An 18,443-nucleotide genomic window follows, 5' to 3' on the forward strand; every position below is an offset into this window, starting at 1 on the left:
CCTCACGCTCAAGAGGGGGGCGATGATGTGTGAGGCTGCGATGGCATAAAGGTAGTGATAGACCATTGGCGGCAGTCGGTATGCTGGTCTCTAAGCTATGGCCCTACGTCAAATAAGTGCCACTGTCACCCCCATCAATCGTGCCCCCAATTCACTGAGCATGGAGGGGGTGTCCCTAGTCTAATCTGTGCCTCAACCCACTGGCGGGTCTGTCAAGTCTCTCGCTTTGGTCCTCGGATCCGGCCTCTCCCAGAGGCCTGCTAGTCCATCCTATCTGGCTAAAAAACCTCAATGATCATGCTCTAAGTGGAGTACCGCTATACATAGACATTGAGGCCAAAAGGGATGGCAAGAGCTCAAATGAATTTAGAGGATAAATTGGAAAATCATAAGCTGAGTACAAATTAAGGGATTGAGGCTTTTATAGTCCTACCCCACATCCTCCTTGCTAGCCCTTCCTTTCTTAATCACCCCTAGTTAGCTAGCTTAGGCTTAGTTTTCCCTTCATTACATTTTGTGGATTCTTCTTTTTTTAAAATTCGGGGATGCCTTGGTTTTTTATATTCACTCTAAAAGGGAAGTTGTCCACGTCCACGGATCGGGATATCTTTGTGGGTGTTGCTTTTGAACATTTCGGGGTAACGGGTCATGTGGAGTTTCTTAACTTCAGGATGATATCTAGACCCCAACCCAAATCACATTCCCCTGGGTTAATGGAGGATATAACTCTATGGAGGTGTCCCCATAAAGTATTTGTGGTGGGACCCGGCGGAGTGCGAGTGGATTGATGCAAGAAATCGAGAGAAGAGCTGCCCCTTCTTTCCGTAAACATTAGCAATGCCAGGAGGTTTCAGCTCAGCCTCAAGGGCTGGAAAGCCCACTAGAGCTCCTCATTGGGAGAATTTTCAGATGTCTACTGACTTTGGAAGAGACTTTGGAAATCCCTCAGAATAGAAAATTCACTCAGTTCTTTTAGCTTTCCATTCACGGAGGTATTGCAATGAACCAGCAGAAGTTTAAGTCTGAGGCAACTCCTACTTGCCCTCGTTGCCTTTCTGAGTCTATTCAGCATTGTCTTTGTAATTGCAGATAGGTGAAGTTTATACGGAAGGGGATTTCTTGCTTGGCTCTCTCTTTAGGGACCTCGGGTCTTTTATGAGAGGCATGACTCTTTTTGGGCTTGTTTGGTTCAACAACATACAGTTCAGTCATGCTCTCTAGATGATGTTCCCCACTTGCCTTACAAGCCTGCACATGCATTGGTGGCTACGTTTTGGGAGATCTTCGTGAGCATTTCAGCATGGCATATTTAGAGATCTAGATGCACAGGATTTGGATGGCTCCCAGATCCACCCTTCACACACATTGGCTAGTATTGGGACAGATACTGTACGCACTTTGATGGCTATTTGGGTGAGCATGCCGGGGCCTTCCCAAGCAGCTTCTACCACGAGGACAGTTTTTCTCAGGGAGTGGAGTGGCTTCCTATTCTTTTTGGAGTCCACCGCAGGGTGGCGGCATTTTCAACCTCTACCTTGGTGTTTTTCTTGTTCTTGGTGATGAGCATGTTTTTTCCCCACTTAGGGTGTTTTATTTCTCATGCTTTGCATGATATATTTCTTCCATGAGCTTTGCACTTCGGGCTTTTTTCATACTTAATAGAAGTCTTTTCGTTGAAAAAATAAAAAGTAAAAATTTCCAGTGATACACACTGTGTGACGTCCAACAAGCACTTTTAATTGATGCTAGCCTTTCATCTACCTTTCATCTAATGCTAGCCCTTCATCTAACTTTCTCTGTGAGTATTAGATATCTAAAAGGGCCTCACTGGTTACAAATTTACTGAGGTTCAAGACCACTATAGTAGATCTTAATCAATGTTATGCTTCACTTGACTATAAAGTAAAGATATGCAAATGAAAGTATTGCTTCACTGAAAATAAAATCCACAGTAAATCTTTCAGAACGCTTTGAAGTCTGCATAATTTATCTCAGCAAAAGCTCCAATCTTGACTTGTCACAGCTCAAAAGTATCTCATGGACTTTCTGTGTATCTTCACTTTTAAAGGAAATTTGGATATCTAAAAAGTGTGGAAGACAATGCCCTAGGTTAAATTGAGTCAAAGATATTCTCCATAGTTTGCTTTTGGGCAAAATTTAAACTCCAACGCTTGAAATATCAAACACATGAGCACGAAGAAGAGAAAGCAAAGGACGACATACCACTAATGGTATCAAAGCTCGTATCCAGAAAGCCACTCTGTTTGGCACGAAACTTGAGCAAAGTCTCTGCCACCTCCACTTCTGTGGGTGTTTCCTTTTCAACTCTAATTTTATTCTCAAGCCAATCCCAGAACTCTGCCAAAGCTGCGGCATCTCTGCATAACAACAGAAGAATGTAACACCACAAAGTTCAAAAGATATCAAGGAATATTTCAGCAAATGGTCTTCCTACTTTAAGAACTTATGATCCCAACTGTTCAGTTATTGTATTGAGCTGTGTCAGAAAATCTGAAGAAAAGCATGATTTAGTTCAGCAATCTACCCTTTGTTTATTGTCCACATCAAGAGCCCACACACACACACTTTTGTTTGTAAAGCAGAAATTTCATTTAGAAGAATGAACATTCATCGCTGTTCAGAGTACACAGCTACTACTCAAAACTAGAAGCAGTAATAAAACAATTCTAACTGAACCAGAGGAAGGTCTTCAAGAGAATGAGCATCCTGGAGAGATCGATACAAAGATGATAGGAAATAGGGAAAAACAGCTACTAAAGAGTGCTCATACAAACGAATGCGCGCGCACACTTTTTTTTGTTGGGTAAAAGAAACTTTCCATTAAGAAATTTAAACATTCATAGCTGTCCCAAAGTGGAACTTGTGTGTGAGACATGAATTCACACGATCAATGTCCTCAAGGAAAGGGGGAGGTGGATCGGTCAATGAATCCCTCCTCTACAATCCGTAATTAGTGGTCCATGTAGAAGCTTGTTTGCCAACCAGCAGGATCCAACCCTCACCCTATTAAAAGCAGACCATCTGATGTGAAACTAAGGGCTTAATGCGAATCATCGGTGAAAGCATGAGACCCTGAAGCCTCTCAACTCAAGCCCACTCTATATCTGATAGGTCTAGCCCCCAACAACAAGGGCTGCCATACATACCTACGGGTCGGACCAAAGAGTCAAAGAGAAGGGTTTTGCTCTAGGGATCCTGGAAATGAGAATGAAAGCACTCTCGCTCGAGACTGGCCAGTGCGGTGTACCCCAAGCTCAGTCAGGCCTATAGTGCTGGTCTATCGTGAAGATCGGGCCTGATAAAAGGGCCCCCAAGTATGTGTAAGATGCAACCACCTCCACTAGCAACCCATCTAAGATGAAATGCTCTCTGTGCATGGCTGCCTGGACGTGTTGATCATGACCTTGGTTTTACCAAGATTGACCTTCAGATCATGTGTCTCATAGAAGGTATGAAGTGCATCTAAGTGTTGCTGAAGACCCTCTGCTGAGGAAGAGAGTAACACCACATCATTTGCATACAAGAGAATCTGGAGCAAGGATCCTGCTAGGCAATAACCAACCCCTCCTAGGAAAGGTCTCAAGATCATCTATGTAGAGGCCGAACAAGGTTGGTGATACCCAAACAACCTTGTTTGACCCCAATGGTGCTCATGGTCCGCTCTGTCCACCCTACACTTGTCCGAACCCAACCCGAGACTCTCTCATAAAGTGCCATGATTGCCCAGGTGATCTCCTAATCGTATCCCAACTCTTGTAGATGTCTGATGAGTAGGGCCTTCGACACTGCCTCAAACACCTTGCGGAAATCCACAAAGCAACAACAAACCCTCTATCTCCATGCCCTGGCCTCCTCCTGAAGTAAGTATATGATCTATAATCCCATGATCTATTCAGAATCTTGCTCTGAATCCCCAAAGCTCTGCAAGCAGGCTAATCTCTGTATCAAGTACTAATGCATAGATCTTGGACATGCGATGTCAAACAAATAGGTGTGGTTTGCTCCTGGGGTGGTCGGAATGGCTTAGGTTTCTTAGGAAGGGCATTTACCCTCAACGCAGCAGCAAGGTCTCCCTCACAATAGGATAGAGAGCCCCAAAACTTCATCTTTTGCTTCCCGTTCTCAAGACGAGGATGTGACTGGGGCCCGCCATCTGTCTACAGCAGAGACTTGAGACATCCCTGCCTCGTCTATATCAACATCTAGTAATAAGATAGAATCATCACCCAAGTCTATAAGTGATATCTAGCATGTACATGTCCTTGCGTTGAAGTCCCCAACAAGGAAAACTTTTCGAAAAATTCATGATGTCCGGGTAGACGGCTGCGTACGGTGAGATCTCAGCCTCCTCACATAGGTCCTGTTAGAATTATTAATATATTCTAGGCAGTGGCCAATGTAATGTAATAAGTGAGTTAGGGGCACTTTTCCCTCTTAGAGGTTTTTTCCCCTAACCACGGTGTAATCTCTAACTATGGTTAGTGATTAGATAGGGTTTTGTCACTTAGATAAAACCCTTCTCTCTTTCTTGTACTCATACTTCATTCACTTCAATTCAGTTGACATTCGGGAGTGAACTACGTTCAGCTCACTCTCCATCTTGCTCACTCTTGCTCTCTTGCTTTTTCTCACATTTGGTATCAGAGCACTTCCTTCCCGGACCTGCTCCTTGCTCCCAGCCTCTTGCTTCCAACTCCTGCATTTCTGCTCCATCACCAAGCTTTAGCTCCTGGACGTCCGTACAGCTCCATTCTACCCGTACAATCCATACAACTCTACAATTTCCGTACCATACATGTCTCTGTCCGTACAGTCCGTACAACTGTACGGATTTTCGTACCTGCGCGTTAGTTTGTCCATACAGGCCGTATAGTTTCGCATTTCGCCTTCCGTACAGTTCCGCATTTCAACATCCATACCGTCCGTACAAGCCGTATAGTTCCGCATTTCAACCTCCGTACAAATTTCGCCGTACATTCCGTACAGTCATTCGTACACTATATGAATTCCGTACAGCTTTGTACTTGCAGATATTTTTGCAGACTGAAGGTGTCTGGTGTCCGTCATCTATTAGCAGGATTCATTTGCAGGCTCAGTTGTGCATCAGCCATTCTTGGGCTTCACTTTTGGGAGCACATTTGAAGCTGTAGCAGACATTGCAGTAGCTCTACAAGTTTTAGATAATTTTTGGGCTTTTGCAATTGCACTGCAATCTGACAGTGAAATTTGGGGCTTTTGCAGGCAAAGTGCAATTTGTGCAACATTTGGGGGCTTTCAGATCATTTGCCCTCTTTTGTATGCAATTTCCCACAAGAAATTGGGGCTTTTGCATTTGGGGTGCAATTTTGCAAGTAAAAGAGCATTTTGGAAGTTTGCAAGCAGCTATGGACTCAATACAAGTCCATTTGCAGACTTTTGCAACTTTTTGCAGATTCTATTTGCAGATTTTTGGGCATGGGCATTCAATAGAGTATTGAAGTGCATTTTGAGCTTTTGATAGGCTGTGACAGTATTTGTCACTGTGGGCATATTTTCTTTGCAGATTTTACTTGAGCATTTTACATCCCAGGAAGGGATTTTACTTGGTCACTTTGCTGTATTTTTTGAGATTATTTGGTGAAAATGGCTCAAAACAACCCCAATGAGGTGTTCGAAGTTCTCACACAGGAGGATAAGTTGGATGGCACCAACTGCTCCTTGTGGAGTTTCATGGTTCGCAATATCTTGGTTGGCAGACATCTTTGGGATTATGTCAATGGAGATGAAGCAAGACCAGATACAGCGGCTACACCTGTGACTCCTACAACTGGAGGTAGGGGTAGAGGTGCAAATGCAGCACAAGTAGTTGGAGCAGCCGCTCCAAGAGCTCCCACATCAGAGCAGAAAAGATGGGACTCTAGAGATGCACAAGCTCTTTCAGTGATTTGTCTCTCTGTCAAGAGGTTCATTATACCTCACATTTGGTCATGCAAGACATCTATGGCAACTTGGGAGATAATAGAGAGTATGTTTGCAGCAAGAAATGATGCCAGAGTTTCCTTTTTGAAGCGAGAGCTTTCCCATACGCATATGGTGGATGAAAGAAAGAAAGAAAGAAAGAAATTTTATTAGAGTCTTCGGAAGACCGATGGGTCTATGAGACTGAAAGAAAACCTGATACAAATCACAGTAAGGGTGGAGCTACTGAAACGAGCATCATCACCCGTGCTGAATCCTAAGTCTGATCATACATAATCAAATACATCTGGATGTAACAATGAAAAGAAAAGGACTGGTGGAGCGGAGCGGAATTCTCCGTATGTCATGTCCCCCTGGCTAGTGCATAGCTGGTGATGGGACGCTGGTGCCCGTCAAGGGATGCCGTGCGTCTCGGTCTCTTGGACGAGGCTCGACGCAAGACCAAAGCCACCGTGACTCCTGTGGGACGTATATCGGGTCTAAACAATGACGGGAGGCCCCCCAGAGTGATCTGTGTATCCCCTCGTTGTCTCGTGTGTCATGCTGCGATCGTCAGGTCGGGGTCTCTGTCACGTCGGCGGCTAGAGACTGAACGATCAATGTCACTCGATGGGAAGAACTCTGTGATCCTGCTCTGAGAGGTGTCTGATGATGTGACCAAGCCCCGTCGCCTGAGTAAGTACTCTCTATGTCGGATATCCTCGTGAATGAAGGCCGCAAGGCATCTCTGATCTGGATAGGCAAGGAATCTCGAAAGGAGCCCAGAGCCGTCTCTGAAGAGGCAGTGGTAGCGACCTCAGATCTCGTAGTACACTGGGCACCTGAAAATAAAATGCTCCTCCGACTCAACCTCCTGACAGTCGCACGGTATGCATAAGCGATGCTCCCTAGGAATCCCCTCTGCTCTGCCGCTCTCTATGCGGAGGCGGTGTGATGATACCCGAAACTGTCCGATGGAGATCCGTAGTGAGTGAGGCATTTGAAGCTCAGTGTACCCCAGTGGTGTTATGAATCCCTCCTCCGAAATGCGAAGACAGTAATCTCTATAGAAACTCAGCTTCACTAGAAGCTCCCTCGGCTCCAACCAAGTCCTAAAGGTGTGTAGCTGCAAGAGATCCTCTCAAATGACCTGGTTGGTATGTGGCCCAATCGGGATGGTGGGTGGGAGTATCGGAGGGGCATCTGTCATTATTGCAAGAAGCTAGGTCACTATATTGGAGAATGCAAGAAGCGCATAGCGAAAGAGAAGAAAAGGGACTCAGGTATGGCTGTGTCAGATGCATCAGCTCCACATTCTCATGATGGGGGAGATGTTGCAGCCAACTTTGAGAAAGAGCACTATGCCTTTCTCTCTTGCACTTCAGATTTTTCGGTGGGTAGTTCAGATGCTACATGGGTTGAGGCTCATGCATTGTCTAAGATGGAGCTCGGCATGGGGGCAGGGAAGGGGGCAGCCAGGTCGGAGGCGGGGGGGGGGGGGGGGGGGGACGGTGGTGAGGGTGATAACAGCTGGATGAGTGCGGGGGGGAGGGAGAACGGAAGTGGAAGGTGGGGCAGCTGGTGGCGGCGGAGAGGGGGATGGGAGGGAGGGGGCCCAACCTCAATTGACACAAAAGAAGAAGCCTAGGATGAGGATGGAGCCGATCTATGGGATCTGGTCTAAGAACCCAGGGTCTCCTCCTCTACTACTGGAGCAAGTCTGTCGGCTTGGCGAGCGGGGCCCCACACGCCTCCTGGGCCTTGGCTGCTAAGTGGCTATCTGCATGCCCTTGGTCCCTTCCCCAACGGGATCTACCAAGGGCATGGACTCCTCCATGGCCTCATCTCCCTGAGACTGAGAGACTACCCCACGCTCAGCTTTCTCCTTCGCTTTGTGATGGACTCTCCTTCGTCGGTTCTTCAGGGTCTTTTTGCTTGGTTTCTTCTTATGCTCCACTTTTGTCCACTTTCCACTGGAGGGCTCCCCCAAGGGGGTCTGGGACTGTTGCTGATGCATGCACGAGTGACTCTGCCTATCCACCTGAGGCTCTCGCTGATGATCCTCTAGCTGCCCGAGGGGCGTCTCTGGCCTTGAGAACGATCCCTGGCTAGGTGGCCATGCTCTCTGCATCGGAGGCACTATCCCAATAATCCTGAGATCTCAATCCTCTGACGTAGCTCACCCCCCTCGAGAGTCTCGAGAAGGATCCACTCCAGGATGGACTCTGGGTCCTCTATCACCAATCTAAATCTTGGGACCCCCTCATCTGCCACCACCAACGTGGCTACTCTGGGGGGGACTCGAGTACTGTGCCCAAAGCTCTGCCAATGGAGGGGAGGATGGGCTTGTACTCCTTGGGAAGTCCTAGAAAACGAAGCGTCACCGAAAAGCAAGGCACATGATGGGACGAGTTCACGTCCTCTACAGTAAAGCAGTGGTACCAGGGGAAAAGGAAAACCAGGTGCAGGCCAAGGTAGATGGGGCTCTGCTCAAGTAGTGCCTGGGTGGTGTTGGGTGAACGTAGCTGGAGAAGGAAGACTCCTCATCCATAGATGGTGACCTCTTAGATATGGTCCCCCTATAATGCTAAACTCTCCTATAACTAGTCGCGGATCTGGCTCTGAGCCCTACTATCGGCCCACTACTAATCTGTTCGAGAGGGATTGAACTGCTTGCTTGCCTTGTTGTTTGTGTTGGGGAGAGAAAATAACCTTGCTGGCTGGGGGGTTCGAAGGTGCTTCAATTTGAGCCCTTCTGGCCAGCCAAAAGTCGCCACCAAGTTCTCTTTCTTCCAAGTGTCAACAATGAACCCGAAGCTCCAAAAAGAAAGAAAAGAAAAAAGCCATGCTAGCACTGCAGACCGGCTGACACTCAAGCTGAGAAGTGAGCAAACTCGAGCAACGTGCAAGCTCAAAAGGAGACCCTCGAGACTCATCCCAGCCCCGACACAGGCAGCTGGTCCACCTCACTGCAGCAGCTCCAAGCAAAGGCTGAAAAAAGGTGGGAGAAGGAAAAAGCCAGCGCAAGGGGGCGGATAAGGACCCTGTGGGAAGAGGGGGAAGCGAAGGAAGAAGCAGGGCAGCGAGAGAGATGAAGAAGGGGAGCAGGGAAGAAGCGCACGGGGGGGAGGAGGTAGAAGAGGGCGGGGCTAGGGAGCAGCCTGCACGCAGGGGGGGAGAAGACAGGGCGGAGAGGAGAAGATGGCGCGGGGTGGAGGAGAAGGCGCCTGGGGGGGGAGGAGCAACAACGGGAGGGGTGCGGAAGGGGCAGGCGGAGAAGGAGGTGTGACACGGGAGGCAGAGGCGGGGTGGAAGGGAGGGAGGGGAAGCTATGGCAAGGAGGGGGGCTTCAGGAGTAGGGAGCAGCTCATCAACCCTTTACCTATTTGTTCTGGACCTGGTAGAATTGCCAGTGCGCATAGTGCAGAATCTCCTCTCTCCTCCCCCTGTCCCATCACCTTATCCTCTAGACGTTTTGTCTGACTTTATTTATGTCACATCCTAATCTCCTAGACACCTAAATGTTCTACCCCCCCATGAATACATGATTGACTCCACCCACATTTCATTACATAACTCCCCCTTGGCTAGTCCGATTTCCCAGATTTTGAACACGCCCAAGCATTTAAGACTCTCCCTCTTCCTATAGATCCACAGCAAAGAGGGGTTACACTCACTCAAACACGCCCTTTTACACAAACTAAAGTTTTGTGTAATATATTCCTCCCCGGGTGCCAAGTACAGGAGCATACTTGCAGACGGAAGCCGAAATAGTCATGTTTTTAACCACAGGAGCTATTCACATGTCTCTCCACAAATTTCTGCATCTTTTTATTTCCTCGCCTTAAATCTCTTAAGGCAGAATTTATTTACTCGCTCACCAAATATGTCTCCACCAAGTCCCTGCAATTCAAACATCCCAATCGTGAAAGCTCTCAAGATGACACATGGTCCTTCCCAGCTCACTAAAACTCCTTGTCCAGCTGGTGTTCAAGCCGGCTGTCATATTTCAGAACCAAATCACCCTTCTTATAACTTTCTATGAGAACTCTATCATCCCAACTGGGAATTCATGATTATTGCTTCTATTCCATATACCAAATGGAACAGGGTGAAACCTGTAACCACATGTATTAATAAGCCCACAAAGCCATAGGCAGCCATTTTTCCCATTCACTTCTAATTCTCTCAATCATCTTTGCAATGATATTGCACATTGTCCCACTGATCTTCTCCACTAGGCCATTGCATTGAGGATAATAAGCTCACGAAAACCGGTGCTTCACAGAAACCCTGGAAGCAAAATCTGTAACACACCTCCCCAAAATGCAGGGCCATGATCTATCACGACCTCAAGTGGGCATCCAAGCTATAAATAGATGTTCTCCACTAAGCAAGTGGCCACCGTTCGGGCAGTACAGTCCGCTTGGTAACGAAGACTGTGCTCACAATAATATAATGCTTTCCACGGCGGGAGAGCAGTAGAGGCTCCATGAAATGCAGCCCCCGTTTGTTGAAAAGGCCTAATGCAACGATGGGGTGCGGCGGGCCCCTTGAGAAGGAACCATCATTTGAATATTTTACAATGGCATCCTAAGAAGGAATGAAAAATGAAGGTCAACCCTTTCATGGTGAGGGTGTGTCAAGCCAAGGGAAGCCCATGCAAATGAGACATCATAGGAACCATGTTTCAACTCTGTGGAGCAGCCTGATTATTCACCACTTGAACCACCACCTAGAGATCCATCTCCTTCACCTTGCTGAGAGTGGTCAATGTGAGAGATTAGTGGGCCACTTAAATACTCTAGTCTAAAAATCCATGTAGAAGAAATGTCTCCACCAAATGTCAACAAAAAATCCATGTAGAAGCCGGTTTAATTTCCCGGACATGATGGGACAAAGACCCAGATAAACTCTTGAAACGGGTGAGGCATTTTGAGCAGTATTTCTTTCAAATACCCAAGGCCCATGTTGAAAAGCTTGCCTTGGCAACCTTGCATTTTGAGAAGTATGACTTGTTACGATGGGTGGTTGACCAAACCCAAGAGCAACCTATTGGAGAGTGTGAATGATTTCTTGAATTGCTCAAGGAAACTTTTTTGTTTTTAAGATACAAGAAAAAACTCATATCGAAAAAGTCAAGGCAATATGAGGAAAGTTTGATGGAGTTTTAGATACACTTTTGGAAACTTTCCTTAGAAGTTAGAGTCAAGAAAGCAAGTTTATTAATGTCTTCAAAAGACCAAAATGTCTATGAGACTGAAGAAAGCAAAAGGGCTAGGGCTACTAAAGCGGGATCCACATCCAAGGCTGATATCTAAGAGGTGGATATCCCTAGACAAATAACCACATCGTCGCTCTACGGGAGAGTACAAAAATGCATGTTCATATGAGAGCCGAACAAAACACGCGTCACATGCACCCCTGCACTAATCTAGGTGATTTTGTTGTATGCTTAGGACCCCATTGTAAGCCCTCGTCCAGGAACAATCAGACACGAGCTACGTAGGTCAGTCTCAAGAGATTTAGATCAGTCCATTTTCACTAGTACCCACTGGAGAACTCAGTAAGTTGATGTTTCCATCTTAGGGTTTAGTTAGACCTAGGTCTCAGCCCAGAAGGGCCCCCAAGGGCTGGCCTCTGGAAGAAGGCAGGAGCAGCCACGGTAGAAGCCCCAAAAGGGCCCCCTGAGGCAGCTCCAAGCAAAGGGAAAAGCACTAGGGAAGGTGCCTTATATAGGCTGCCCTTCCATCCCTATACAGCATTTGGGCTGGCATTTATGGCCTAGCCAGCCAACCAGCCGACTGGCTGGTCATCTGATTTGGGCTGGTTGGGTTGGCCAAACCCTATTTAAAGGGGGCCTTGCAACCCTCATTTCTCATCCAAAGCCTCCAAGTCTTCAGCCTTCCTCTCCAGCCCCGGTGGAGCCTCTAGCCCTTCCAAGATCCCTGCAGGACGGCAGCAATCTCAGCAGTCCCTAATTGCAATCCAAGAAGGTGTCCACGCAGCACCATAGCTCGGGATCAGAGTAGAAGTTTGGTGTTATGTTTCAGCAGCTTTTCCTTTTCAATTTTCAGCTCTCTTTCAGCATTCACTCAGTTTCTCAGCTCCATGGCTCTCTGTTTTTCCATCCTCCCTTACTCTCTCTCTCACTCGCGCAGCTCTGTTGCATGCCCATGGACAGGACAAAGCCTCTTCGATAGCCTTGCACAGTGGTCTACATTGACAATGTGGGCAGCGTTAGGCCTTGGTCGTGGCTGGTCTGTTTCTCAAGCATTTGTGGGTCAGCTCTCATTGTTTGAAGTATTTTATATTTACAGGTTCTCCAAGTATAAGCAAATTCTTCCCTATTTGGGGAAAGAGGCCCTCAATGGGTATAGGGACCCAATCTAGTGTTGTCTCCATTTCTCTAACCTTAAAACTCTCTCTCTCTCTCCCTCTATGTGGTACATACGCATACACCTCACAATAAGGTTTGAAGAAGGTCTCACTGCGATTAAACGATCATTAACCGCTGCATGTTACATTGGTATCAAAGCTTCGGTCTGTAATCGAGCTTGACTACAGTGAGGGCATGGTTGTATTGAGATCTAGAAAGGACACACATACCAGCATCATGGAGCAGCAGAGGAGAGAAGAGGAGCAGGAGTCCAGAGAAGACAAAGAAAGTCCGCTTCTGCCCAGCACTAAAGAAATGTTAGAGAAGCTCATGGAACATAGTCGATATCCTCCTAGCCCAGCTAGAAGAAAAAACTTCAGGCAGCTGGGAGAAAAAGGCAAGCAGGTGGAGGAAACGAAGAACTCAAAGAAAAAAAAAGAAACAAAGGGAGAAAAAACCAGAAGAAAGCGAGGGAATGTTAATTTCAAAAAACTGTTCTTATTGATGTGCGAGGAATGCAAGCAGGAGGAGGCGGTTAAATGCGATGAGATGGCCCAAGCCAAGAAGTAGCACAAACTCGACCAGGAAGCCATGTTGCTCTAGCATAGACAGATGTTGGCCACCATGTACGCTAGCATGAGCACCACTATTCCCGGAGCCACACCAACTTCGACATCAGCCAAGGTTACTCCGCTCACCCGGTCCACGTCTCATCATACAAGTGAGGCAGTTACGTGGTGGCATCATTGAGCCAGTAGTTACATTGACCCAACCACGCATGTGACGAGTTTCAAATAGAATAGTTTGTGTCCGACCTCAAAGCTCAGCTTCTACTACCTGAGTACATGCTGAATTTGAAAGACGAGTTCTCTAATCTATCCTAGAACGGTCTCCCAATGTTGACTTGTAGCAATAAGGTTATCACACTGGCTCAGCAATAAGGAGTGTCCAAGACTAGCAAGATGAAGCTAATCTTACGACCTCTCGTTATCGGGTGCCAGTTCATTAGGGGTTCGGACTCCAATATTCACTTCTCTGTCCGAACTTTGACCCGCTCACCTATGAGCGTGCGCTTACCCGCTTACCCGTTTAGGAAATGATGCTAAACAGGGGAAAGCCTAAGCAGGTCTGACAAGGAGCCAAAGCCTCGCAGCAATCTTCAACCCCAGGCTCCAGCAAGTAAAGGTCCTCAACAAAAGGACAATAGCTTCCATAAGAAAGACAACCAGCAATCGTCTGTCAAAAGGAGGAATCTAAGCCAAAAATGACTCCATATGAAAAAGCTAAAGCAAGCATCACGGGAGGCTACTTAAAGTTCAACGAGTAGAAGCAATACCACGCGGAGATCAGCTCTATCTCCATGCCAAAAAGAGTGAGTTTGGGCTGATATCTAGGCTATATCATCAGCACAGGCGGCATCCACTAGGACCCAGAAAAGGTTCAACTGGGCAGTCTCCACGACAGCTCAAGAGATCCAATCCTTTGTAGGGCTTTGCCAGGCCTATAGCTCTCACATGCCCGTATTTTCCACCACTTCGGCACCCTTAACAGATCTATTAAAAGTGATTAAGACACGCTGGTAAAATATTCCCCTTATAGGTGCAGCTTTCCAAGCCTTTCACGATTTACAGCGGTTGGCCACTATAACTCCAGTTAAGAAAATAGCTCTTGCGATGATCCATTCTTGCTCATCATGGATGCAAGAAATGTGGCCATTGGGGAAATTCTACGGCAAGAAGATAGGCCAATGGCTTACTATAGCTGAAAACTCAATGATGCTGAAAAGAAATACTCTATCTATGACATGTCTATGACAGTGACTTGCAATGATTCAGGCATTGAAGCACTGGAAGCCGTTCCTTTATGGACGGACTCTCACAATCAAAACAGATCATCAAGCCCAAAAATAGCTTCAAACAATGCCTAGCTCACAGTGAGTGATCGGCAGTCCTGATGGAGTCAAATATTTGAACAATTCGGGGGTATGATCAAATATGTCTGTAGAAAGAATAACCCGTTGCCAACGCTCTCAATAGAAAAGCATCCATTTAGATAATTCAGGGGGCCATTGTGCTCGAGATTCAAGGGAAAGACCTTGATTCTATGAAGGCACAGTACGTGGATTCAATGGAGTTCGACACTCGGTATCAGTGCACCACGACTCTCACTCCCAGCCATTACTCAATCCAAGATGGGAGGCTTTTTACAAACATAGACTATGTGTGCTTAAAGAAAAGCGGACAAGCTCTTCTCCATGATGCCCTCACAAGTGGCTGTAGAGGCATCAATAGCACATTGGAGAAACTAGAGCGCTACTTTTACTGACAAAAAATGTGAGCAGAAGGATGTGTATAGTTATATCCAGAGATGTCAAATTTGCCAAAAAGTGAAAGTCAAAAGAGAGTAGGTTTGCCAAAAGGCCCTTTTTAGAACATCACCATGGATTTCGTGAGACCCCTTCTAGCATCTGCAGGTACGTGAAACACTCAGTATCTAATCATTGTTGATCGCTTTAGTAAATTTTATATGCTTATTCCTTGCAAGCAGACAACCAGCGCAAAAGACATAACCCGCTTATTCATCAGGTATTGGTATCCGATTGGAGGTTTGCCACAGACCATTACCACAAACAAGGATTCCAAATTCACCTCGCATCTCTAGAGGGACCTATTTGAAAATATCGGCACCAAGCTCCAAATGTCTAGTGCATTCCATTCACAAACAGACAGGTAATGAGAGATATATAATCAATTGGCCTTGATGTACTAAAATCTTATTGTCATGATGCACAGTCAAAGTGGAAGTAGTATCTCCCGCTCGTACAAGCCATCCTGAATGATACAGATTCTTCGAGCATTGGTAGGTCCTCGAGGTGCCCCATCCACAGCACCACAGCATCATGACAGTTAGCAACATTACAAAGACCACGAGTCAAGTCTATGTAATGAATTCGAGGACAATAGCTCTAGATTTCATATATGTTCCAGAGACGCCACGACCCTCAATGGGACCCTAGCTAGCCCACACTGAGCTTGACTCACTCATGACTAGATCTTGATGATGGTCTCATAGACTCTGAGCATTTGTGCCTTTTTTCCTAGTTACTTTAGTAGGATCATAGTTAGGGGAAACGGGGAACGGAAACGGAAACAAAAACGTTTTGAGATTTTTGGGAGGGCTGAAACGAGGAAATGCCACGTCAGCAAGGGGGGGTTTTAGAAAAGGGGGTTTTGAGATGAGAACACCCACATTTAGAATGCTACAACCTACAGCCTACCTGTAACTTAAAATATAGTTCATAATATTTACCACAACGTCACTTAGAAGTTAGAACTCAAAACAAGTTACAAATTAGAACTTGGAAGTTAACTTAGAAGGCTGAAAGAGAGGGCTGAAAGAGGGGGCTGAAGGAGGGCTGAAGCCTGAAAGAGAGCTGAAGGAGTGGAGTTTGAGCTTTGAAGGAGGGCTGAAGGGGAGTAGATGATGATGGAGGGCTGAAGCAGCGCCCATGAGAGAAAGGAGTACAAAGGAGTGAATGGGGCTCAAGGAGGGCTGGAAGACCTTGAGTATGGAGAGAGTATGAGGCTGAAGGAGTGAAACATTGCACAGGAGGCCAAAATCGAAATCAAAATTACCAAAATCCGGTTGGTGGCGGATTTTCGAGACCCTAGACACTTTGTTGTCTGAAATGGGCCGTTTCTGTGCCCTGAAACGCATTTCAGACTGGCTGAAACGTTTCAGCCAGCCATTTCAGGGTCCTGAAATGTTTCACACCCTAAAACGCGTTTCAAAATAAAATCTTGCCTGAAGCGGCGTTTCAGGCCTAGCTGGGCTCTAAAATGTGTTTCAGCGTAACTGTGAGTAGGATGCTTAGGGATGTACTACACACTCTGTACATTGGGGGGTTGATCCTGTTATAGGTCATCTCTTGATGTCACCGTAGCGAGAGTGAGTGTGCCCGCCCAGTGAGTGAGGCTAGGGTAGAGAGTGAGGGCCTCTATTGTGGGTGTACCCACCCTTGTGAGGATAGACTAGGGTAGGTACTATGTGGTCCTCTTGGGCCCCATGCTGGTTCACATGCCTTTCCATGGCTGCCCTTCTGTAGGCATATCTTGCTGCACATTGGGGAGGCCTAGAGGCTGGAGGGTGGCATGTCAGTTGGCCTTTGAGGCATAGTAGTTCAGCCCTTATGGACGGCAGAGGTAGGTCAGCCCTTCCTCTTGTGCAGGTTGGCTAGAGGGCAGAGAGTACAGCCCCTCTTAGAGGCTGATGCAGCACCTTTCCTATTCATAGACATCCCTTTGTACCCCTATTATTACCTTTAAAAAGTGTTGAAAAATAATTCCATTAAGAAGCATCCCTCATAATCACTCTCAATGTAATAATATTATGCATATATATTTACTTATTAAACACATTTATATCAATATGACAAGAGCTTTCTAGTGTTTTTATAGCATAAATAACAAGATATTTATGGATATGTTTCTAAAGAAGTTTAAATTACTATAAATAAGTATTAACTTGGGCTTATATATCACTCTCATAAAATACATGTAATATTTAATACTATATATGCAAGATTTTCTAGAATATAACCCCATATATGTGCTCAAATGGGATTTGCCAATCAATTTGAGTGATTGAATGACTATCTTTGGACATTGGATGTGAAAGTTATGTCACTTTTAAAATGTTGTCCAAGGTAGTTAAGTTATGTCACTTTTAAAATGTTGTCCAAGGTAGTTTCGTTGGAAGGCCTACTTCAAAGAGGTTTCGCTGGCGAAACTACCTTGATGGCTTGCTTCAATGAGGTTTCTTTGGAGAAACCCTTTCATGAAGATACATTGAGAGAGGGTTTTCAATGTCACCCCCTATTAAGTAAAAGTTGTAAGAAGGATCATAAGGAAATTTTCATAGACAAGTCTACTCTACATGTGGGTTTCTTTAAAAGCCATCCCATTATGTTACTCACCATTTCCAAACTTTCATGTAAAGATTTGTGTATAAAATAGGCATTGCTATAATACTTCGCATATTTCTAAGTGAAACTATGTTTTCTTTTGATCCATTTTGGCCATATTTTTACATAGTTGGAAGCTTTTTTTTCCCCTTTGCTCGGGCACACAGAAGATTTCGCTCGGAAAATGAGGGGGGGGGCTGGGCTGTATATGTGCCTCCCCTCTCCTCTCCTTTCCCATCTTCTGGAGCTGGAGTAGTCGTTCTAGTAGTGCATCTTGTGGAGCCTCGCAGAGGTGCAGAGCTGCCCACAACATCACTTGAGGAGGAGCAGTCCCTCGTGCTCCCAGTTCAATTGGCTGTTGAGTTGTGTGTTCCGAGCTCTCGAGCAGTCTGTTGTTTCCGTGGTTTCCCCTAGTTGTAGCGGGGTTTTCTCCAGAGATCACTTGCAGTTCTCCTGTGCCTCTCTCTCCTTTCTCTCCTTCTCAATGTGTGTGTGTGAGGCGTACTATCTCTATCTCTCTCTCTTCCGTTCATTTCCGCTGCACTTCTCACATGGTATCAAAGCCATGGTTGGCTTGAGACCCAAGGGGCGGAGGGATTGTTGAGCCACCACAGAGAGAGGAGATTCGGGTGTTGCTCGGAGGTGGAGCGTATTCGAGGAGTGGACTGTTCGGGTGACCAGCAAAGGGGTGACTTTGAAGGGTGTTTTCATATCATAGAGGAGGTGTTTCCAAGGGACGGAAGCGAGGTGTGAAGGTACATTGGGCTGTCAGCCCCTTCATCCTCTTATTCCGCCTTCTCCTTTCTTCAACCCTCAAATCCCTTCCATCCCATCCACCTTCTCTTTCAGTTCATCGTCCTCTTCACTCCGACATGGCAACTTTGTCCGAGATGGCAGAGAACAAGACTAGAATTCCAGTGTTGCCCACGTTCCCGATTGACCGGCAACTGGATGATCTCAATTATGGCGTTTGGCGGGTGATAATCTGTGTTACAGTCATACGACATGGCGGATTTTGTCTTGATAAGCAGAAAGAAAGAAAGAAAGAAAGAAATTTTATTGACTCATCATGCAATGGATGTTGTCTATAAGAAAGAAATTAGGACATTCAAGACGTTGAATACCATCTGAAAAAGAGTGTCT

General features: G+C 46.2%; 1 protein-coding gene across 3 annotated transcripts in view; it reads right to left on the minus strand.

Annotated features, from left to right (window-relative positions):
- LOC147904475 (Metallopeptidase M24 family protein) overlaps positions 1-18,443 on the minus strand; it is a 138,744-nt gene that overhangs the window by 105,895 nt on the left and 14,406 nt on the right. For all 3 annotated transcript variants that reach the window (XM_087386756.1, XM_087386754.1, XM_087386751.1), the window contains exon 7: positions 2,224-2,378. In XM_087386756.1, coding sequence (XP_087242882.1) covers positions 2,224-2,378 — 155 coding nt within the window. The remainder of the gene's footprint in view (positions 1-2,223; positions 2,379-18,443) is intronic.

Source organism: Dipteris shenzhenensis, chromosome 2, assembly GCF_047967505.1.
Source record: "Dipteris shenzhenensis isolate YYH24624 ecotype China chromosome 2, Dip_SZ_1.0, whole genome shotgun sequence".
Classification (NCBI taxonomy): domain Eukaryota; kingdom Viridiplantae; phylum Streptophyta; class Polypodiopsida; order Gleicheniales; family Dipteridaceae; genus Dipteris; species Dipteris shenzhenensis.